Genomic DNA, 25,350 nt, shown 5'->3' with positions numbered 1-25,350 from the left:
CACTTGTCAGGGGGGTACTCAAAGTACGTGATCTAGACTACCAGTTGTCGGACTTTCATTTTTGTGGAAGCATCGGTGGCTGAGTGGGTTAGATCGCCGGACGGGACTCAACCCCAAAAAGTACTAGAATCTGTACTTTACTAAGAAAGTGTTATCCCAAATATAACATTTGTTACAAATATATGGGACGTTTACTTCCCTCGAATGCTAGTTAAATATGTGACAATGCCTATGTAATAACAGCCAGGGGAGGACATTTTAAAACATAACAGCTGTGAGGTGAGGTGAGGTGAGGTGAGGTGAGGTGAGGTGAGGTGAGGTGAGGTTAAATTGGTTTAACGTCGCGTCCAAGGTTATTGCACTTATATAGCGACGTGCATGTACGTGTATGTGTGTGTGTGGCTGCTTGTACTAGTCCGGACTGATGCCGATTTATAGTGCTAGCACACTTATATACCATGCCGCAGTTTAACATGAATACCCCACTCAGACACAGTATACTGATTCCGAGCCGACCAGTCCTTGTTTTAGCCCCTTAATGCCGAGCGCCAGACAGGGTAACAACAAGTACCATCTTTAAACGTCTTTTGGTATGATGCGGCCGGAGGTCAAACCCCGGACCTTCCGCTCTCCAGGCGGACGCTCTATCACTAGACCACGGAGGCCGTCCAGTAACAGCTGCTTATCACTGCTTAGACAGCATGAGTGAGTGAGGTTTTAAGCAGTGTTTTGGCAGGACTGCAGTACCATCACAGGGCTGTCAAAGTCAGTCTCTCACTGTAACACACAGCTTGGTTTCCCTACTTTACACAAACTGGATGTTGTGTCGAGTGAGTGAGTGAATATTGCTCAACGCCACTGTCTGTCTGTAAATAAATGAGTCTGGACCAAACAAACTCCAACTCCTAGGCACCATGCTATCACATCACCAAGCCTGACCACCTAGTCCTCTCTACCCATGTGGGGTGGTCGGGTAGCCTAGTGGTTAAGCGTTCGCTCGTCACACCAAAGACCCTGGTTCAATTCCCGACGGGTACAATGTGTGAAGCCCATTTCTGGTGTCCCCTGCCGTGATATTGCTAAAAGCAGCGTAAAAACATACTCACTCACTCTCTACCCACCACATGACATTAATGAAATACAGGACCTTATTTCCCAGACGTGCTCAGATGAAGTTATCAACAGAAATACTCATCTCCTCTGTCAATATGACATGTCCGGTTGTGTGGAGCACAAGATCCTTTTCATCAAAGTCATTTCCATAGAAACTAAAAAAATTAATTTTTTTTAAATCCCAAACTATCAAAAGGCTCCAGTTCACGACTAGACCTATCTATGTGCCTTGTTTGGTTAAGATGCCTTTCATAGCTTTTGAGTTTTGCTCCAGAAACAAAACACAACGGACGGACAGCATCCATTCCTTTGAACCCCTTCAGCTTTGTGGCATGGGATAAAAAAAACCAAAACACAATGTCTGCAATTGGGAAACACACAAAGAAACTGACAGAATTTCTGCAAACTATGTACTACATGTATATATAGCTGCAAATTACTGCTACAAGGACACTCTGTTCAGTTACCCTGCTGCCACACACACCTCCCACCACATGGCAGTGCTGTGTACCAGGTGTAGCAATTCATCTTTGTGGAAGCAATATTACATAAACATATAGTTTGTTGGGGGAAAATTACAAATAAACACATACAAAATTAAATGTAGACAAGAATGAATAGAGTCCTGCTATGAATATCATTTCTATTTCAAAAGGTTGTATTGCATTGATAGTAAAATTACATTTCATCTTCCAACTCATATTAAAGTTTAAAAGAACAAGCATTAGTATGTCCTGTTGAACATAAAAACTAGTGTGGATACTTTGCTTAAATCTGGAATGTGGATTTACGGAGTTGGCACACCGGTAATTACGTTTATACACATAAACAAAAAAAATATTGAAGTCAGTTCTTAAATATATGCTTGAGCATAGAATTGATTTTCAAATGAAGTGTGTTTTGAGGGCTGTTTGCCATTTAGCAATATTCCAGCCATGGTGAGACACAAATTGGGCAACCCACATCGTACCCATGTTGGGAATTGAACACAGGCCTTCAATGTCACAACAAGAGCTGCAACCATTAGGCTACACGGTTACAGGCCGGCAAAGCCACATTTCGAAAATAGATAGCCCAAATTGATGTGGCTCTCGCTGCAATGGTTATGGTTGCGTGATTGTATAATGTGGCTCTCGCGGCTATGCTGTCAAAACATGCTTTGTGATTCTAACAGGTTACCGTATATAACAAAACAAGTCTTGTTTTCTCATTTTTTATTCAATAAGGATAACATATTCATCAAAACTTTACACTGATGAATATGAATAGCATATGAATATCATAATGTATTTAATGGCATTACTGCAGATGAAGGAGGTCGCCCACGTGGTCAGCATATTCCATCACACTTAGGTGTTGGTTCAGGAGATGGATCTTGAGGGACGCAATAGTTCATCGATTGCCTTGTACTTCTTTCTTCGTGAAGGTTCTGACCACTGGTGTGCCACCCTTCCAGGTGATTGTTGGTACGGTGGCCTTGGTTTTCGAAATGGTTCCAAATCTCTGGCATGAAGGCCCCTCCATGAACTGGTTGTCACGTAGTCCATGAAGGCAGTCACTTTAGGGCCAGCAGGAGAGTCAGCAATGGCATCAAGCCACACATCATCCACTTTGTCACGAGGTACTAGAGGGAGGGCAGCAGCTCTTCTCACCAGCTACTTCACCTCCTCATCTTCCTTATAGTCCAACACCAGACCTTTCATCACCACGATTTGTAATTTAAATGTGGGATACTCATTTAAAGGTATCTCTAAAGAACACCACGCTTAGTAATTTAAATGTGGGACACTCATATAAAGGTATCGGTAATCGGATTAATTAATTACCTGCTAGAATAGGTGAAATGCACTCAGCTGAAAATGTGGCTCTACCGGCAATAGCCATTTCTGAAATGTGGCTCTCCCGGCTAGACACCGGCTACACCACCACTCCCTTAATATCAATAAACTTAGAACATTATCAATAAACAAGAGCCACTTTTGTCTGCATGACCTTGAATCTTTATCAATGACTTACAACCAAATCACTTCTAAATCAACACCTACACAAATCACTGCACATTTGTGTTGTCTGTATAACACCACATCATGTCAATATATACTCTGCTGGGCTATAAATCCATGCCATCATCACTGCTTACAGTGAAAGCCATATTGACCACACAATACCTCATACGTACAACAGTGTACAACACTATTTGAGACAACCTAGGCAGTATATAAGTTATTACTACAACCTAGGCAGTATATAAGTTATTGCCACAACCTAGACAATATATAAGTTATTGCCACAACCTAGGCAGTATATAAATTATTGCCACAACCTAGGCAGTATATAAATTATTGCCACATGGGACAAGATGTGAGTAGTCAACAGTACAGCCTGCAGGTGAGGTGTGGCAACCTTGCCGATGTCACTCCTGCTGTGATCAATCATGGAGTGTCTTATACACAAATCTCAACAAATAATCAATACGCTAATTGATCCTGCTATGTACAGCTTGGCGAGATGCAGCCAGAGGGGACGACTCCAGTGGGATGCAGAGGCAGAGAGATGGAATACCTCAATGATCATACAATAAAAATAGATATTTGGACATCTGGGTGCTTGGTGATGGGACAAAAAGAGCTCAAAATACTGAATAGTTAAATAGGCATCAAAAGCACATTATGCTGAACGTGCTGAATGGGACTGTACATTAAGGTTTCTTATAAATGCTGTGCAGCCTAGATCATTGGTGAGTGAATCTGGTGTGTGGCGTGGGTGTATGGATGGGATGGCGTGGGGGGGGCTGCTTGAGTCTGGTGAGGTGAGGTGAAATTGGGTTTAACGTCGCATCCAAGATTATTGCACTTATATAGCGACGTGCATGTAGGTGTGTGTGTGGCTGCTTGTACTATTCCGGACTGACGCTGATTTATAGTGCTAGAACACTGAGATACCATGCCGCAGTTTAACATGAATACCCCACTCAGACACAGTATACTGACTCTGAGCTGACCAGTCCTTGTTTTAGCACCTTAATGCCGAGAGCCAGGCAGGGTAACAACAAGTACCATCTTTTAACGTCTTTTGGTATGATGCGGCCGGGGATGGAACCCCGGTCCTTTCGCTCTCCGGGCGGACACTCTACCCCTAGACCACGGAGGCGGTTTGCTTGAGTCTGGGGTGTGGCATGGGTGTATTGGTCAGGTGGTGTGGGTGTGGGTGTGAGTGTGGGTGTGAATTTAAAGAGGTAGGGCCTACGAAGGTACCCAAATACCCACTTGTAATTAATGAATTTTTACACCAAGCTAAGGGCATAATTGTCAGCATTTTAATATTAATTCATAGATTAACTTCATTAAACCTGAGGCGATGATCCTCAAACTTGAGTTCACACTATTCTCTTGGGTGTAGTTGAAACTACAAATTTGGAGTACAAGAGTGCTAGGCTTACAGTTGTTCATCACACATTAGTAACTTAGGATTATTTCATTACAAGCCATAGATGGTGAGCAAATTCAAAATAATAATCATAAAGCACAGCATTTAATTATGATTTCACATGCCCTTCATAATTTGTAATTAGAATGAGTGAGTGCAATATTCCCGCTATATCAAAGGGGATCTGTAAGTAATCAAGTCTAGGCCAGACAATCCAGAGATACATGCATGATGAGTGCATTCAACCAAGTCACCAAGCCAGACCACCCGATCCATCTTGTCTTCTGACAAGTAATAGAGTGCTTGGGGCTCTGTTCTAACCCGGGTCCCTGCGGGGCTCATATGAATGAGGTCATAGTCATAGTTGATGGGGGGGGGGGGGGGGGGGGGGGGGAAAGGTGGAGGTGATGGGGGGAAGAAAGGTTTTTGGGGTGTTGGAGGTGATGGATTTAACATTTTTTTCACTTATTAAGGTTATTTCACTTACATAGCATTTTGCATGCACTTGTACTAGTCTGGACTTATGCCAGTTTTATACTGATTGTCCAATGAAAGTGAGTGAGTGAGTATGGTTTTACGCCGCTTTTAGCAATACTCCAGCAATATCACGGCGGGGGACACCAGAAATGAGCTTCACACATTGTACCCATGTCGGTAATCGAACCCGGGTCTTTGGCGTGACGAGCGAACGCTTTAACCACTAGGCTACCCGACCGCCCCTTGTCCAATGAAATACCATGCTGCAGTTTAACATGGATACCCCACTTGGACACAATATACTGACTCTGACGAGCCGACCAGTCCTCGTTTTATCCTTTAATGGCAAGCTCCTGGCAGTGTAGTGACTATTGGTGTGACAGGCCAGGGGATGGAACAACCGACCTTCCTCTATCTTGGCAGATGCTCCTGATGATGTCACAAACTGTCCGGCACTGTCTTCCCCAACTATAGAAGACTCTTCTTACACGGAGGATATTAAATGAGTGTTCATATCATGCTATGTTTCCGACGCGAGTGTCTAAATTCCGGTATTTGTACAGGAATTTAATGAAGAAGATGTCTACATACAGAGACGAATCTTAGTGTTAACCTATAAGGGCAGCAAGTCGCAACAGCAGCGGTTCCACAATTTGTCAACGACGTCAACAATCTTCAGCTATGACGTCGTTTCTAGACCTCACGTCACAATAAGATTCGAATGACGTCAACAATACCGTCCGGATGACGGAAACAATACACTGTTGTCTCGTGACATGACATGACCCTAGGGAACATATGATTTTTTAATAGTTTTTTTTATATGTTTGCCCTCGTGGGTAATGATTCCTAGTGCTTCTTGACTACAGCCAGTTAACAAGTGTATCGGATGACATTAACTATGTAACATACAAGTACAGACAATATAGAAAAGATTTGTACAAAATGCAGTTTCACAGATCATTTACTTCCCTTGCTCAAACTCTGGAAATAGAATTTCTCAAACACAGGTTTGTGAACTTGGAACATTGTAGCATCGTGACAGAAATATGTTCACAACATGAAACAACACAAATGGCATGTTTCCCCCCTGCTTTGATGTCAACACAATCAATATAGCATGACAATGTCCACTGAAACACAACTGTTTTCTTAAGAAGTGTGGGAGAGGGATACTTTTACAATGAAATAAACAATGATGTGGAAAGACTTCAGAACAGATAAAACACTGTAACGACCTCATACATGCCTGGCATAGGGTACAGTCTTTATTAGACCGATCACAAACCAGAAATCAAGGACTTATCTCCGACTCAAAACTAAGTGCCCTTGGGAAGCAAATTGGGAACAAATTGTGATATTGTTCAAAATTGGACTTTTTTAGATCATATTTTTGGAACTTGGAGGAAATGAGAAACCTAAACACAAATTTGGAATTTTTACTGTTAACTACTGTGGCACTTTGAAACAGGCCATATTCGGCCCCAAATCTGCAACTAGTGACAGTAAAAAATTCCCAATTTGTGTTTAGGCTACTCAATTCCTCGAGTTACAAAAATATGATAATAAAAAAATCGGCTTTTTCAAAGTGTAGTTGCCACAGAGTGAGTGAGTGAGTTGGGTTTATCGCCGGTTTTAACAGTATTCCAGTTATGTTATGGTGTGTCAGCTGTATGTTGGAGGAAAGCCTGAAGTGATGCAGGTCTTAGACGTTAACAACTTCGGCGAAACCCAAGAGCACGAGTATGGTGCTGACAAACCTAGATTAATAATCAAGGCGAACCGGGATTCGAACCCACAGTCATAGGTTTCTGGCAAGCCCAAGGGACGTAACTCTGCACAGCGAAAGGCAGCACCTTAGACGACTTGGCCACCCGTGCCCCGTTTCTTGAGCACAATGTCTGATTTCATAACAACCATGCTGACAGTGTCCATGCTCCTATTTAGTGAGTGAGAGTGAGTTTGGTTTCATGCCGCTTTTAAAAGTATTCCAGCTATATTATGGCATTTCAGCTTTATGTGGGAGGAAAGCCTGAAGTGATGCAGTTTGAACCTATCACCAGGAGATCCTGTCTCTTCTAAGGGAGGTTACTTCCAACGGAAATGGGTGATTACAAAGTGTGTCTAAGCTTAAATTGTGCCATGTTGGTCCAAGGGTATAGGTTGTTGCCCATATGGACTTCTGGTTTGTCCAGTCCAGCCAGATGAGACGTCCTCCCGTGTAAGTTAGAGCTACTGTACCTGCACAGGTATGGCAGCATGTTCACACATCAGGCTGCTGCTGACTCATCACTGCCGAAACATAATCCTTGACATCAAGTTACCACCGCTTACTACATGAGTAGACATTGAATAAATTACTGATTCCTAGCCTGTATGAGGCTGTATCAGACTTTCCTGTATACTTGCCCAGATACACCCTGATAATGGTTCTTATAGGGCTGGGATGAAAAACTCAGTACCTGGGTTGAGTGGATCTGGAGAAGAACCTGTGGTTGTCACATGATGTATTGTATAACGGTTGTAACAATTAAAAACAAGACAAAAAGTGGGACTTCAACTCCAAACATATTTCAATTTCTAAGTTCAAAACATGAAAAAAGCAATATCTTCACAGAAAATCCACTTATCGAAATTCCACTTTGCACTGCATCTCTCCTATTGGTTTAGAAACTGAAGCCATAATTGAAAAGAATCCATGAAGTAGTTTTTAAGGTATAGGTCGCTCAAATGTTGAAGTAACAAAATATTTTAAAACTTTGCACTACACCTCTTCAGTTAGGATAAAAACTGTTCCCTAAATTTGAAAATAATCCATGACATAGTTTTCTAGTTATAGGTCACACAAACGTTTCAGTAAAAAAACATTCTAACTAAAAAAATGAAAAATAGCTGTATTTTTTCAGAAAATCCAAATATTGAAATCACACTTCACACTGCACCTCTCCTATAGGTATAAAAGTGTTTTGAAAGAATCTATGAAGTAGTTTTCAAGTTATAGGTCAAACAAAAAAATGTCCTCAGCAGGACAGATGGAATGCCTTGGTATATCTATAACTAAACTATAACTAAACTATTACAAAAAACTGTACATGGTTCTTCTACAAGTCGCTAGATAAGTTCGCATACAGTCATTTCTTTTTGACTATGCACACATTCCTACTGACTTTTGAATGTTTCATTCTGACATGCATCGCTAAAAGATCAAAGGGACTAAGAGCACCTCATCCTGGGATAAAGACCACTTTTTCAGTTACTTAAGAATTGACTTTCACTTTGTGTGCGTTCATTGGAGTATGAACCTTCATAGCGTGAGGGCCAAAGTGTATGAACGTCAGAGTTTGCTAAATGCTGAGTCCAAGATTAAAGGGTCTAAATGATCAGAAAGAACCCTTCTGTATGTACTCATGCTAGGGAATTCCCAGGGGTTACCCCAGGAATGTGGAAGTAGTCAGTCAGTTTTTACGTCATTTCAAGAACACGGTCTCATGAAAAACGTATGAACATCAAATTGTGTCCTTCATACAGTTATTCACGTCAATTTCGCAGTCATGTGACCGACCTCTCGTCGAATGGAAAAGACATATATCCTGTAAATGTTAAATTAAAATATATCATGATGACTCAGTTCCCCTCCTGTGATCTAACACATGGATGGTAACATTGTTCTATCTGTCATGACCATGATCATGGTGCATCTACATTGATTATTGATCAGTGGAATAGTTTCTTTCTGGTCTTTCCCCCACCTCAAGCGGACACACAGGGACATCACACTGGGACATAAGACTGTGCAGGCAAACCCAACTTGCATGAGGTATAGCTTCATCCCGACAGGGGAGTTTATCAATGAGCATAGCAATCTGTGCTTTCAAATAATGAATGAAAGTGAGCAAGTGAGTCGGGTTTAATGCACCACTGAACCCATAATCAGTGGATCCTGGCATAAGTAAGGGGGGAAACTCTGTGTTACACCCGTGGGTATTGTGTTGACAAACTTAGGATTATCATCACTTTGAAGCAATAATCAGTAGATCCTGGCACAAGTAAGGGGCACAACTCTGTGTGACAGCCATGGGTATTGTGTTGACAAACCCAGGATCATCATTACACTGGCCCCATAAACAGTAGATCCTGGCACAAGAAAGGGACACAACTACAAACTGCAGTTTTAGACCACAAAAAGTGGTCACAATTAAGTCTCATCTTGTGACATCATAGCACACAAAATAAAAATGTCTCTGTACATCAACATACAACCTCCAGACACACATCCTGATCGACCCTCAAGGTTATTCTGAATGAATGAATTTCTTTGTGAAGCTACAACCTGCTAATTATTCATGTATTACATTATTCAGAAAAACATATATTTACTATTTTAATGATGTAATTGTATATCTTATCTGAAGAAAACAATGGCTTAACTATACAATTGATTCAAATCATATGCCCTCAAACTCATTTTGACTGGATATCAGCCAGTATAAGATCACAGGTACGAGATAATGATTAACCTAACACTCATACACTGATCCCTACCATGACAGTGGATACCGGTCAATATGAGCAATATCTAACCATGATGAACCACCCACGGCCATCTGTGACACAGTGTATCCAGGTCACTCAGTGTCACCTGTCAACGTCCTCACAGCTGGCACATCAGGGGAGGTAATCATTAGTGTTAAGCTGCATATCATCACAGGTGGACACGACACTGGAATCTACAGCTGGTCTCAGCATGGTGAAAACATATCAAACAGCAAACCTACTGACTACGCAACATGGAGAATAAAATGGAAAATGTTCATTTGTAACACAGAGAAACAAAAGAAACAAAATAAGAAAACAAAATAAAACCATAATATGGAAAAGTAGGAAACCCAAGGCCCAAAAGTGAGTTCGGTTTTATGCCGCTGTTAGCAATATTCCAGCAATATCATGGCGGGGGACACCAGAAATGGGCTTCACACATTGTACCCATGACGGGAATCGAACCCGGGTCTTTGGCGTGACGAGCTAACGTTTTAATAACTAGGCTACCTGACCTCCCCCCAGGGCCCAAGATCATCTTTAATAAAAACAGAAAATAAAATGCTGTCATATTTCCACTAGGGCTGACATTATACCATGAAGACATGCTGTCTTCTTTTAGGGACATGTTGGCAATATATATTAAGTATAATGATAACCTTTTTCAGATAAACTTGCAAGTTTGTTTTTTAAAATGTTGAAATTTGTCCCAAATTCCCTTTTTTCCCCTTTTGATCTCAACTGTAATTGTACTTTATTGAGAGCACTGTTACCAGATAGACACCATTATACGACCAAGCTAAACGAGTTCGGGAAACCATTCTGAGTAGATAACCAAAAAGTAATTTTGTAACAATATATAAATGAATATCAAATATTGAGTGAAATATGAATGGATTCATCTAAACTACTTGTTCAACGCCGCTTTTAACAGTATTCCACTCTTACGACGGCGTGTCAGCTTAATGTGGGAGGAAAGCCTGAAGTGATGCAGGTCTCAGACGTTTACCACTTCGGTGTAAACCACGAGCACAGGTATGGTGCTGACAAACCTAGAAACATAATCAGGGCGAACCGGAATTCGAACCCACAATCATAGGATTCTGGCAAGCCCAAGGGACGCAACTCTGCACAGCGAAAGGCAGCACCTTAGACAACTGGGCCACCCATGCCCCGTTTCTTGAGCACAATGTCTGATTACATAACAACCATGCTGACAGTGTCCATGCTCCCATTATCCTACTGTAGATGTTTACAAGCACCAAGTCAAAACTCCCTTTTCACTTCGAAGATTTAGACTGTACTTCTTATAAATAGTCTGAAAACAAACCCCATATGCTTTATAAAGATTTGAATTGTTTGAAACTTTTAACAAAATCAAAATGTAAAATTTGAATTCAGCCAAGAAAGTAATTGTGAAATGTCAGGCTATATTTATTCCCAATTGAAAAAAAATCCAAATTTGCAGTGTGACTTTCAATGCCATAAACTGCATCCAACCATCATGGTCTGTGTTGACAGGTGGTTTGTTGTGCACACAGTTACAAGACTGAGCACTCTGTAAATCAGTATTGTCCATCATCACTAGCAGTCTCATTAAAATCAGATCTAAGTTTTCGCTGCCGCTAAACAAAGATCTGAGGACATCTCATTACGGGTCACGTCAGAACGACCTTTCGCGAACTTTGACCATCCACTGAAATTACAAACATCAGCCAATTAGAAAGCAGCTTTCTCTAGCTTTACGGTACTTGTTTCAGCCTGGCGACTTCCATTTCAGAATACGAGTGAAAAATATGCTGGCACAGTTCTTGATTCAAATTTTGAAAAGTGAACAAACGAACATTCCGGAATGTCTAATATATGGTTGAGATTGTATGGCAGTGCTTCCCAGTTGTAGGGGCCGTAACTGTTGTTCAGAATACCCCATGTTAACGTTTTCGAGGTTGCATGAGAAAACACATTCCGACTGTCACTTTCATGATCTGGTAAGCAACGCTTTGACTGGTCGGATGAAAGGTCGTTCTCGGCAGCGAGGACTAAGATCTGATTTTAATGAGATTGGGATCTTTGAGCACAATATCAATCACTGGATTGTCTGGTCCAGACTCAATTGTTTACAGGTTATTGTGGTGTAGCATAAACACTTTCATGATCTGGTAAGCGACGCTTTTATGGTTGGATGAAAGGTCGCTCTGACGTGACCCTTAATGGGATGTCATCAGATCTTTGTTTAGCGATAGTGAGAGCTAAGATCTGATTTTAATGAGATTGTCATCACTAGTTGTATTTGTATATTTAGATACATAAGAATGTAACTACTTCTGGCTCATTGCATACTGTGATGTTTTGATATAGATTTTTACTCCATCACTCCAGCTTGATAACAGCATAAGAATCTACACCAAAATGTCGTTAAATACAATAAACCAGTTCTTATCCATAAAGTTGTATGTTTTCTTTTGTACTCACCAACTTCTAGAAAGCCAATCAAACAGTTAGACATAGAGTTACCAATTCCTGTATATGACTGGTTACTTTTGTGTTTCAGTACATAAAGTACAGTATACAACTTATTGAATATATATTAACAGTGTACAACTTATTGAGTATATAAATAGTGTACAACTAATTGAGTATAGAAATAGAGAACAACTATTAAGTATATAAATAGTGTAAAAGCTATTGAGTATATATACGCAGTGTACAACTAATTTAGTACCTAAATTGTAATACTTATTAAGTATATAAATAGTGTACAACATACTGAGTATATAAATAGTGTACAACTATTAAGTATATAAATAGTGTTCAACTTATTGAGTATATAAATAGTGTAAAACATATTGAGTATATAAATAGTGTACAACATATTGAGTATATAAGCAGTGTACAACATATTGAGCATACACACTGTACAACTTATTGAGTATATACACAGTGTACAACTTATTGAGTATATAAATAGTGTACAATATATTGAGTATACAAACAGTGTACAACTTATTGAGTATACACACAGTGTACAACTTATTGAATATATAAATAGTGTACAACATATTGAGTATATAAGCAGTGTACAACATATTGAGTATATAAGCTGTGTACAACATATTGAGTATACACACAGTATAAAACAAATTGAGTATACAAACAGTGTACAACTTATTAGACATGTATATCTCAACACTAACATTGCCTTTGACCATTGGAGAGCGAACAGGTAAATGTGTAATGTTGTGAACTGCTGTGTCAGCAACTCTAACGACCGTGGCACCTGTCTCAACATATGCTGCTAATCATTGAAATCATATCTCACTGGAAATGAGAACATATACTTTTATATATCATGTCATGGAGACTCCCATCATCAAGATAATAACACATCTGTTTGGATGCTATCATATAACTTTAGGATGGTCAGATCACATAAACTGTTTGTGGAAACCCTTTACAATTTCTGCCCCTATATCAACATCTCTGTGCCTGCCACCCCAACTCAATCTACCCATGGCGCTGTGTTACCACAGGAAACTTATACTGGCTTTCACAAATGTTGACTGAATGTTTTTGTCCCGTCTTGATAAAGATGTCAATAAGAAATCAGTAGAGTACTTGTATGAAATGAGGAAATCCTGTAATCTTTATAAAGTACTTCTAGCACACCTGCCACACTCCAACATGTCAGCATCAGATGAATTACTGATTTTTGTGACATGAATACCAGCGATAGATATTAGGAGGGGCGGGTTGGGGGTCCCCTTCAGGTTTCTACAATAGTATTTTCATCTGGAGAAAACTAAACCTTTAAGCTTTGACCTATGAACATGACCTGTTGACTTTCATCCTTCATTTTGAACAGGTGACTTCAGGGATACCGGTGTCAACTTCTTTGATTCAATCAATTTTCCATTGCAAAAATATATATATATAGTTGGAAGAATTATTTCAAACTTCCTGGGTCGACTCTTGTATGCGATTCTTCCCAATGCTTTCTGCATACATCTCGACAAGTCAAACACTAAGGAACAGAAAGTTATGCAGCTGGGCTTTGCATGTAAGGTATCGTATGACACCGATATATGCATTTGTGAGTCTTCATACTCAGATATTGACTGAAGGCACATGATGACAACAGCAGATGTGGACCAACAGCTGGTACAAGACAGGGGAGACAACCCACTCAGCCTGTGTATGGATGTCTCTGATCTTGTAAAACAATTATGGCAAACATCAGGGATGTAATCCATGAAGGCACAGATCAATATCTTTAACTATTCATGAACATGGGCCAATGCTGTGGGATGGCAGTATGGACAAAGGGAGGTAATTTGAATGACATACGATCCACAGAGTTACTTCCCTTACACCCACACCTGTGGATCTAAATACATGTATATGCATGGGCATGTTACGGTGGTCATAATAAAAGGAAACTGTGTAAGGAACTGTCACTTATTATAGGGGTGAGTGGGTCAGAGGGAATCAGGGGAGGGTCACCAAAACATATGACATTCTCTAGGGTCTCATAATAAATAATTCACATGTTTGGGAAGGCTCATGATAAAATAGATATTGTATAGAACATACAGGGCTTCTGCACCTTGTCTTGTCAGACAGGGTCATGAAATAAAATACAAGGACATGGGGAGGGACATCCAAAAATATGACAACGATTAGGGGGGGTGTAATTCTTTTCGGTACATTAGTATGTTCAAAAACTCTAGCCCACCCACCTCTGTAATCAATGATTGGTCCCTAACTTGAGGATAGTGATTTTTTAAAAATTTGTGAATGATGCTTATCATATCTTAATACTGTTGAAGCCGGTTATCATGAAGAATATTTGTTCATCGTCCTAATAAAGCTGACAATGGTTTGTAATGTTGAATGCTGCGAACTTGTAACCAGGCCCCATGTGCAAGCGTCACATTTAGACAGTCGAGCCAATCACCAAAACAAACATCAGGTTCGCAACCAAACTACAGCCAGGTCACATGACATCAGTAAAAGCGCTGAGACGGTCACCAACATATGCAACTTTAAATATCGGCATTGAGCCAAACGTCCTAGGGAACCTAGCTTCTAGCCGACCATGTACAGTGTTGAATCAGAAATATAGGCAAATACTGGCTATCAGAGTCTGAAAGAGAGAATGCCTTCTTTTTGTGCCTTGGATTCTCCAAAGCTTGGCCAATACCTGGTAAAATACAGTAGGACAAACCCAATGGCATTACCTGTTCGGCGAGCAGCGTGGCGAGCGTGGGGTCCGAGGAGGACAGGGCATACAGCTTCTTGATCAGGGTGTGGCTGTAATGGAGGATGAAGATATGAGCAGACGCCAAATCCAACAGTGTGTGTGTGAGTGTGTGCGTGCGTCAGTTCGTGTGTGCGTGTAAGTGTTTCAACGCTACACTCAGCAATATTCCACCATAACCTGTAAACAATTGAGTCTGGACAAGACAATCCAGTGATTGATATTGTACTCAAAGATCCCAATCTCATTAAAATCAGATCTTAGTTCTTGCTGCCGAGAACGACCTTTCATCCGACCAATCAAAGCGTCGCTTACCAGATCATGAAAGTGACAGTCGGATTGTGTTTTCTAATCATGCAACCTCGAAAACGTTAAGACGGGGTATTCTGAACGACAGTTACGGCCCCTACGACTGATTCTGTCTATCTCTTGCTTCCATGGGATAAACATTTGAACATACAATCTCAACATATATAAGACATTCCGGAATGTTCGTTTGTTCACTTTTCAAAATATTAAACGAGAACTGTGTCAACTTATTTTTCAAGCTTAGTCTGAAATGGAAGTCGCCAGGTTGAAACAAGTGCCGTAAAGCTCGAGAAAGGTGCATTCTAATTGGCTGATGTCGACTTCTTGTTGGTCATTTCAGTGGTCGGTCTAAGTTCGCGAAAGGTCGTTCTGACATGACCCGTAATGGGATGTCCTCAGATCTTTGCTTAGCGGCAGCGAGAACTTAGATCCGATTTTAATGAGATTGGACAATCCAGTTATTGATATTGTGCTCATAGATCAATGCCATTCGGGTATGATGACACGTCATTAACAAGTCACCAAGGCTGACCACTCAATCCATTAAATTGCATGTTATGACCAGCACATGTTACTGGTGACCAATAGTAATCGGGAACTCCTATGAGGAACTCAGCATGTAGATCTAGCATCATCGTTACCACAAACATTCACACAAAGAAAAACACAGTCTTCCATTATTCAGATTTACTGCCAACATCGACATGAAGCCAAATCAGTGCACTGAATTACTTGAAGATGACATCATCCATTCTTCCCCATGTTACAGATGTTTTATATACTCACTGCCGAAAGAAACACAAATACCATGCATATTGGTTAATTAATATTCAAGAGATATCAGGTTAGTTCGATGCACAAACAAACATACTGGTATGTTGTGTGAACCGACGCTCATGAACGCATCACATGTGATGCATAGATCCATGACTCGAGATGGACCATCTGTCTAGTGCAAGATTAGCGTTTTAAGTTTGGAAAACATGTGCAGCATATTGCTGTAAAGAATAAAAACACACTGTGGTAACACTAGACTGATTGTTAGTTTTGTCATTAATTGGTACACATTGGAAACATCTCTTCTTAATGTACATACTTCTCTATATGTTTCTATGGTTTGCATTTCTTTTGGCAGTGAGTATATATCAGACTGAGTGATCTTTTGTCTCTTAGGGATCACCAAGCCTTCAATGTTTTTAAACGAAGAGAGACTGTAGAGAATTATAGATTATCGGTATGAGTATGTTAGGAAGTAATGTTGACAGTCACTCGCATTGTATCATGTATTCACTGGACAGGAATCAGTATACCCCATGACTCAGACCTCGTTACATAGAGAGCTCAGTGCAGTGGGGTCATGTGAGGAACATGACAGAAATGTGTGGCATTACCTTGGGTTGATCTCCAGTGTTGGTTGCAGGAGACGGAATCTCTCATCCTGGCTCTTGTCTGCTAGGGACGTCCGCAGGAAGTGACGCGCCGACCCCATCTCCAGGACAGTGACAATACAGGGATGGGTCTCCAACCTCTTGGTCACCTACAACACAACACAGCGAATAACAACAACAACAACAACAAACAAGAACAAGAACAAGAACAACAAACAAGAACAAGAACAAGCATGAAATACTCATTTCCCCCGCCAATATGACATGTCCGGTTGTGCGGAGAAGTAATGCCATTTTCAGTCTATTTCAAAATCGTTGCCATCTAAACTCTGTAAATTTTTTGTAAAATCCCAAACAATCAAAGAGCACCAGTTCACCACTATACCTATCTACCTGTATGTGCCAATTATGGTTAAGCTATCTCTCATGGTTCTTGAGTTCTGCTCTGGAAATGAAACGTGATGGACGGACGGACGGACGGACAGCACCCATTCCTATATCCCACATCCGCTTTTCATTCACCAAGCTCATGCTCATTGTGCTACATACTGTTGGAGGTTATACTATAACAGGGAAATATATCAGGCTCCTCACAGCGATAGCCCGTTCGCGGAGCTGTCTAGATACTATCGCTGCCACCAGTCAAAACTCCCCACTGTGATAGGTGGCCCCAACCATGCTTGGAGTTGAACTCCAACTGAATGACTGTTATGTTTACAAACAAGTGACGACTGTCCTGACGCCCACACTGGTGGCAGTGATGTTACCGAGAGTGTAACGAAGGTGTCACACGCTAAGAAGGAGCTTTGGAAATATATATGAGGTGAGGTGGGGGGGTTGATCTAGACAGGATAGTACTTTTTGAAAACGTAGGTATTTAAATATGCCTTCATTGATGGGAGTGATGGTGAGAACTTAAGTTCTGTTGGTAGATTGTTCCAAAGGGTTGAAGCACAGTATTGGAAAGATCTATAGCTGAAAGTCTTCAAGAGGGTTTTTGTAACTTGTAGGCGTTTCAGAACAGAGAGATGGTTTATATTCAGGCAAAAGTTCCATCAGATACAGTGGGGCTGACTGATTGAAGCAGTTGTAGGCTAATGTTAAAAGTTTGAATTCAATTCTGGCTTTGAGAGGCAACCAATAAGCAACATCAGAGCAGGAGTTACGGGCATCCATTTAGAAGTTCTCATTACAATATGTGCATGTGCTTTGTATGGGCTGAAGTCTCTTAAGTTTATGATTCATGATTCATGAAACAAGGCATTAAATGACTCTATCCTGCATCTCTGTAACTGCCACATACCTTAACCTGCTGGACCTTGTTGGTGAGAACTGTCTTCAGCCAGTCCATCAGTGTTGTCGCTTCATCCTGCTTCAGGCTGCTCTCATCTGGGTCAAGAGTTACCATGGTTACTGATTAATATACTTGAACATTACACTTGTGAACTTGGTTGTGTGAAGAAGAGAATTTTTTTATAAAGATCTTTTGAGAAATTTATGTTATTGGTTCTGTTTCGATATGTCCAAGTCGTGACTCTCCTGACCTTGCTCATCCACCTTGTTGGCGTCATCCTTGTCAGCGGAGATCTCGTTCTCAATGGACTTGAGGTTCTTGCGGTCATACTGTCCCAGGTTCATGAGGACCAGCTCATCGTAGGGCTCGTACAGGAACAGGACCTCTGTGTCCTGCTTCTTCATGGCCTCGAAGTACGGGGAGGACTCCGCCAACTCCCGACTGCAGGAACAATCAGATCATGGGGATGTTAGTTCGGTTCTTGGTTAATGCCGCACTTAGCAATATTCCAGCTGTATGATGGTGGCCCGTGAAAACTTCACAATCAAGTCATTGAAGTTGTGTGCTATGATTCACACCGTAGGGATATGGTGACAATCAACCAAGCAACCAAGCCTGACCACCATTCCATTTGGCCAGCAGCCTGTGCTGGCTGTAAGAGGCCCCAAAGGATGGGGTGGTCAGGCGTTGTGACTTGGTAGATTGCGTGTCATCGTACCCCAGCAGAAAATAAAATCAATCACTAGTTTTGTCTGGTTTGATTATATACAGGATGACATCAGCTGGAGTATTGCTAAGTGTGACGCTAAACAGCAATGACGGAATAGAAATGTTTGGTCCGCCACGTACCTGGGAGCGGACAGGAAATAGATGTCCCGTGCCCCGGCCTTCATGCGAGAGGAGTAGTCCTGTAGGCTGACCTTCTCTCCTGGCGGACACTTGGATGACTCAAACCTCATCAGCTTCGATATCTCCTCCTACAAGGTAACCATGGCAACAGGGGAATAATTAATTAAGATGAGGCAGAAGTAACAAAGGAAGCTTTTTTTAAAGCAATATACATCCGAGAACCTACTTTTTGCATAATGGACCACAGACTAAAAGGATAGTTGTTTGAACCATACTACAAGCCCCCACTACAGCATGGCCACTGAGTACAGACCCCCACAACACCGTGCCTCCTGACTACAAGACCCCACAACACCATGCCTCCTGACTACAGGCCCCCACAACACCGTGCCTCCTGACTACAAGACCCCACAACACCATGCCTCCTGACTACAGGCCCCCACAACACCGTGCCTCCTGACTACAAGCCCCCACAACACCTTGCCTCCTGACTACAAGCCCCCACAACACCGTGCCTCCTCACTACAAGCCCCCACAACACCTTGCCTCCTGTCTACAAGACCCCACAACACCGTGCCTCCTGACTACAAGCCCCCACAACACCTTGCCTCCTGACTACAGGCCCCCACAACACCGTGCCTCCTGTCTACAAGACCCCACAACACCGTGCCTCCTGACTACAGGCCCCCACAACACCGTGCCTCCTGACTACAAGACCCCACAACACCATGCCTCCAGACTACAGGCCCCCACAACACCGTGCCTCCTGACTACAAGCCCCCACAACACCATGCCTCCTGACTACAGGCCCCCACAACACCGTGCCTCCTGACTACAAGACCCCACAACACCTTGCCTCCTGACTACAAGCCCCCACAACACCGTGCCTCCTGTCTACAAGACCCCACAACACCGTGCCTCATGACTACAAGACCCCACAACACCGTGCCTCCTGACTACAAGCCCCCACAACACCATGCCTCCTGACTACAAGACCCCACAACACCGTGCGTCCTGACTACAAGACCCCACAACAGCGCACACCCTGACTACAGGCCCCCACAACACCGTGCCTCCTGTCTACAAGACCCCACAACACCGTGCCTCCTGACTACAAGCCCCCACAACACCGTGCCTCCTGACTACAAGCCCCCACAACACCATGCCTCCTGACTACAGGCCCCCACAACACCGTGCCTCCTGACTACAAGCCCCCACAACACCGTGCCTCCTGACTACAAGCCCCCACAACACCGTGCCTCCTGTCTACAAGACCCCACAACACCGTGCCTCATGACTACAAGACCCCACAACACCGTGCCTCCTGACTACAGGCCCCCACAACACCGTGCCTCCTGACTACAAGACCCCACAACACCATGCCTCCTGACTACAGGACCCCACAACACCGTGCCTCCTGACTACAGGACCCTACAACACCGTGCCTCCTGACTACAAGACCCCACAACAGCGCACACCCTGACTACAGGCCCCCACAACACCGTGCCTCCTGACTACAAGCCCCCACAACACCGTGCCTCCTGACTACAGGCCCCCACAACACCGTGCCTCCTGACTACAGGCCCCTACAACACCGTGCCTCCTGTCTACAAGACCCCACAACACCGTGCCTCCTGACTACAGGCCCCCACAACACAGTGCCTCCTGTCTACATGCCCCCACAACACCGTGCCTCCTGACTACAAGCCCCCACAACACCATGCCTCCTGACTACAAGACCCCACAACACCGTGCCTCCTGACTACAAGACCCCACAACACCATGCCTCCTGACTACAAGACCCCACAACACCGTGCCTCCTGACTACAAGGCCCCACAACAGCGCACACCCTGACTACAGGCCCCTACAACACAGTGCCTCCTGACTACAAGACCCCACAACACCGTGCCTCCTGACTACAGGCCCCCACAACACCGTGCCTCCTGACTACAAGCCCCCACAACACCGTGCCTCCTGACTACAAGCCCCCACAACAGCACACACCCTGACTACAGGCCCCTACAACACCGTGCCTCCTGACTACAAGACCCCACAACACGGTGCCTCCTGACTACAGGCCCCCACAACACCGTGCCTCCTGACTACAAGACCCCACAACACTGTGCCTCCTGACTACAAGACCCCACAACACCGTGCGTCCTGACTACAAGCCCCACAACACCGTGCCTCCTGACTACAAGACCTCACAACAGCGCACACCCTGACTACAAGCCCCCACAACACCGTGCCTCCTGACTACAAGCCCCCACAACACCATGCCTCCTGACTACAAGACCCCACAACACCGTGCGTCCTGACTACAAGACCCCACAACAGCGCACACCCTGACTACAGGCCCCCACAACACCGTGCCTCCTGTCTACAAGACCCCACAACACCGTGCCTCCTGTCTACAAGCCCCCACAACACCGTGCCTCCTGACTACAAGCCCCCACAACAGCGCACACCCTGACTACAGGCCCCCACAACACCGTGCCTCCTGTCTACAAGACCCCACAACACCGTGCCTCCTGACTACAAGACCCCACAACACCGTGCCTCCTGACTACAAGCCCCCACAACACCGTGCCTCCTGTCTACAAGACCCCACAACACCGTGCCTCCTGACTACAAGCCCCCACAACACCGTGCCTGCTGACTACAGGACCCTACAACACCGTGCCTCCTGTCTACAAGACCCCACAACACCATGCCTCCTGTCTACAAGACCCCACAACACCGTGCCTCCTGACTACAGGCCCCCACAACACCGTGCCTCCTGACTACAAGACCCCACAACACCATGCCTCCTGACTACAAGACCCCACAACAACGTGCCTCCTGACTACAGGCCCCCACAACACCGTGCCTCCTGACTACAAGCCCCCACAACACCGTGCCTCCTGACTACAGGCCCCCACAACACCGTGCCTCCTGACTACAAGACCCCACAACACCATGCCTCCTGACTACAAGCCCCCCACAACACCTTGCCTCCTGACTACAGGCCCCCACAACACCGTGCCTCCTGACTACAAGCCCCCAAAACACCGTGCCTCCTGACTACAGGCCCCCACAACACCGTGCCTCCTGACTACAGGCCCCCACAACACCGTGCCTCCTGACTACAAGCCCCCACAACACCGTGCCTCCTGACTACAAGCCCCCACAACACCGTGCCTCCTGACTACAAGCCCCCACAACAGCGCACACCCTGACTACAAGCCCCCACTACAGCACACACCCTGACTACAGGCCCCCACTGACTACAGCGTGCCCCTCACCCGCTGGTCCTGCTCCATGGTGGTGATGATCCCCTCCCTGAAGAACATGCCGTAATCCTCGTAGAACTTGAGGTACTTGTCCTCATCCTTGCGTGCCTGCTCCAGCAAGAATTTCAGGACACGTGCCGTCAACACCTGACGCAGCTTCCTGTAAACATACCACATGAATTAATGGGATACTTTCAGACATTAAAAGGTATCCACTGCAGCTTCAATAGCAGATCACCATTTCTCTGCAGACCAGGTAAGGCTTGTTATACTTAAAGGAAGACAAGAAGAGGGGCCTATTTGTAAAAGTGTGAAGAAGCCAAGCAGGTGATATTTAGCTTGGAGTACCCACAGGGACAAGCAGGTGCTATATAACCTGGAGAACCAACAGGGACAACAGGGGCTATTTAACCTGGAGAACCCACAGGGACAAGCAGGTGCTATTTAACCTGGAGAACCCACACGGGCAAGCAGGTGCTATTTAACCTGGAGTACCCACAGGGAGACAAGCAGGTGCTATTTAACCTGGAGAACCCACAGGGAGACAAGCAGGTGTTATTTAACCTGGAGTACCCACAGGGAGACAAGCAGGTGCTATTTAACCTGGAGAACCCACAGGGAGACAAGCAGGTGCTATTTAACCTGGAGAACCAACAGGGACAAGCAGGGGCTATTTAACCTGGAGAACCAACAGGGACAAGCAGGGGCTATTTAACCTGGAGAACCAACAGGGACAAGCAGGTGCTATTTAACCTGGAGAACCCACAGGGAGACAAGCAGGTGTTATTTAACCTGGAGTACCCACAGGGAGACAAGCAGGTGCTATTTAACCTGGAGAACCCACAGGGAGACAAGCAGGTGCTATTTAACCTGGAGAACCAACAGGGACAAGCAGGGGCTATTTAACCTGGAGAACCAACAGGGACAAGCAGGGGCTATTTAACCTGGAGAACCCACAGGGACAACAGGGGCTATTTAACCTGGAGAACCCACAGGGACAAGCAGGTGCTATTTAACCTGGAGAACCAACAGGGACAAGCAGGGGCTATTTAACCTGGAGAAATCACAGGGACAAGCAGGGGCTATTTAACCTGCAGAAATCACAGGGACAAGCAGGGGCTATTTAACTTAGAGAACACACAGGGAGACAAGCAGGTGCTATTTAACCTGGAGTACTCACAGGGAGACAGGCAGGGGCTATTTAACCTGGAGTACCCACAGGGACAAGCAGGTGCTATTTAACCTAGAGAACACACAGGGAGACAAGCAGGTGCTATTTGACCTGGAGTACCCACAGGGACAAGCAGGCGCTATTTAACCTAGAGAACACACAGGGAGACAAGCAGGCGCTATTTAACCTGGAGAACCCACAGGGAGACAAGCAGGTGCTACTTAACCTGGAGAACCAACAGGGACAAGCAGGTGCTATTTAACCTGGAGAAATCACAGGGAGACAAGCAGGTGCTTTTTAACCTGGAGAACCCACAGGGACAACAGGGGCTATTTAACCTGGAGTACCCACAGGGACAAGCAGGCACTATTTAACCTGGAGTACCCACAGGGAGACAAGCAGGTGCTTTTTAACCTGGAGTACTCACAGGGAGACAAGCATGGGCTATTTACCCTGGAGTACTCACAGGGAGACAGGCAGGGGCTATTTAACCTGGAGTACTCACAGGGAGACAAGCAGGGGCTATTTAACCTGGAGTACTCACAGGGAGACAAGCAGGGGCTATTTAACCTGAAACCTAGGGTCACTGACCTGATGAGGTTGCTGTCTTGTAGCAGTTCTCGACTGAGGTTGAGGGGGATGTCCTCACTGTCCACCACACCTGCAACATGACACCGACATCATTCTAGACATCTAACACACACCTGCAACATGACACCGATATCACACCACACATCTAACACACACCTGCAACATGACACCAGCATCACACCACACATCTAACACACACCTGCAACATGACACCGATATCACACCACACATCTAACACACACCTGCAACATGACACCGACATCACACCACACATCTAACACACGTGCAACATGACACCAGCATCACACCACACATCTAACACACGTGCAACATGACACCGACATCACACCACACATCTAACACACACCTGCAACATGACACCAGCATCACACCACACATCTAACACACACCTGCAACATGACACCGACATTACATCACACATCTAACACACACCTGCAATATGACACCAGCATCACACCACACATCTAACACACACCTGCAACATGACACCAGCATCACACCACACATCTAACACACACCTGCAACATGACACCGACATCTAACACACATCTAACACACACCTGCAACATGACACCAGCATCACACCACACATCTAACACACACCTGCAACATGACACCGACATCACACCACACATCTAACACACACCTGCAACATGACACCAGCATCACATCACACATCTAACACACACATGCAACGTGACACCGACATCACACCACACATCTAACACACACCTGCAACATGACACCAGCATCACACCACACATCTAACACACACCTGCAATAGGACAATGACATCACACCACACATCTAACACACACCTGCAACATGACACCGACATCAGACCAAACATCTAACACACACCTGCAACAGGACAATGACATCACACCACACATCTAACACACACCTGCAACATGACACCGACATCACACCACACATCTAACACACACCTGCAACATGACACCAGCATCACACCACACATCTAACACACACCTGCAACATGACACCGACATCACACCACACATCTAACACACACCTGCAACATGACACCAGCATCACACCACACATCTAACACACACCTGCAACATGACACCAGCATCACACCACACATCTAACACACACCTGCAACATGACACCAGCATCACACCACACATCTAACACACACCTGCAACATGACACCAGCATCACACCACACATCTAACACACACCTGCAACATGACACCGACATCACACCACACATCTAACACACACCTGCAACATGACACCAGCATCACACCACACATCTAACACACACCTGCAACATGACACCGACATCACACCACACATCTAACACACACCTGCAACAGGACAATGACATCACACCACACATCTAACACACACCTGCAACATGACACCAGCATCACACCACACATCTAACACACACCTGCAACATGACACCGACATCACACCACACATCTAACACACACCTGCAACAGGACAATGACATCACACCACACATCTAACACACACCTGCAACATGACACCAGCATCACACCACACATCTAACACACACCTGCAACATGACACCAGCATCACACCACACATCTAACACACACCTGCAACATGACACCAGCATCACACCAGAAATTCAAGCCTGTCCTGACTGAAT

The 25,350-nt window shown here is 44.4% G+C and overlaps 1 protein-coding gene across 1 annotated transcript in view; it reads right to left on the bottom strand.

Annotated features, from left to right (window-relative positions):
* Positions 1 to 25,350, bottom strand: part of LOC139449656 (heat shock protein 75 kDa, mitochondrial-like) — a 97,863-nt gene that overhangs the window by 28,892 nt on the left and 43,621 nt on the right. The window contains exons 11-17 of the mRNA XM_071231137.1: positions 23,685 to 23,754; positions 21,935 to 22,082; positions 18,650 to 18,777; positions 18,051 to 18,241; positions 17,810 to 17,895; positions 16,510 to 16,655; positions 14,790 to 14,862 (exon numbers count right to left, since the gene is read on the bottom strand). Of these exons, the coding sequence (XP_071087238.1) occupies positions 14,790 to 14,862; positions 16,510 to 16,655; positions 17,810 to 17,895; positions 18,051 to 18,241; positions 18,650 to 18,777; positions 21,935 to 22,082; positions 23,685 to 23,754 (842 nt within the window). The remainder of the gene's footprint in view (positions 1 to 14,789; positions 14,863 to 16,509; positions 16,656 to 17,809; positions 17,896 to 18,050; positions 18,242 to 18,649; positions 18,778 to 21,934; positions 22,083 to 23,684; positions 23,755 to 25,350) is intronic.

This window comes from Haliotis cracherodii, unplaced genomic scaffold, assembly GCF_022045235.1.
Source record: "Haliotis cracherodii isolate W230 unplaced genomic scaffold, xgHalCrac1.p SCAF_8, whole genome shotgun sequence".
NCBI classification, from domain to species: domain Eukaryota; kingdom Metazoa; phylum Mollusca; class Gastropoda; order Lepetellida; family Haliotidae; genus Haliotis; species Haliotis cracherodii.
Note: the sequence above shows the minus strand (reverse complement) of the source record. Positions and strands in the feature narration are given on the sequence as shown.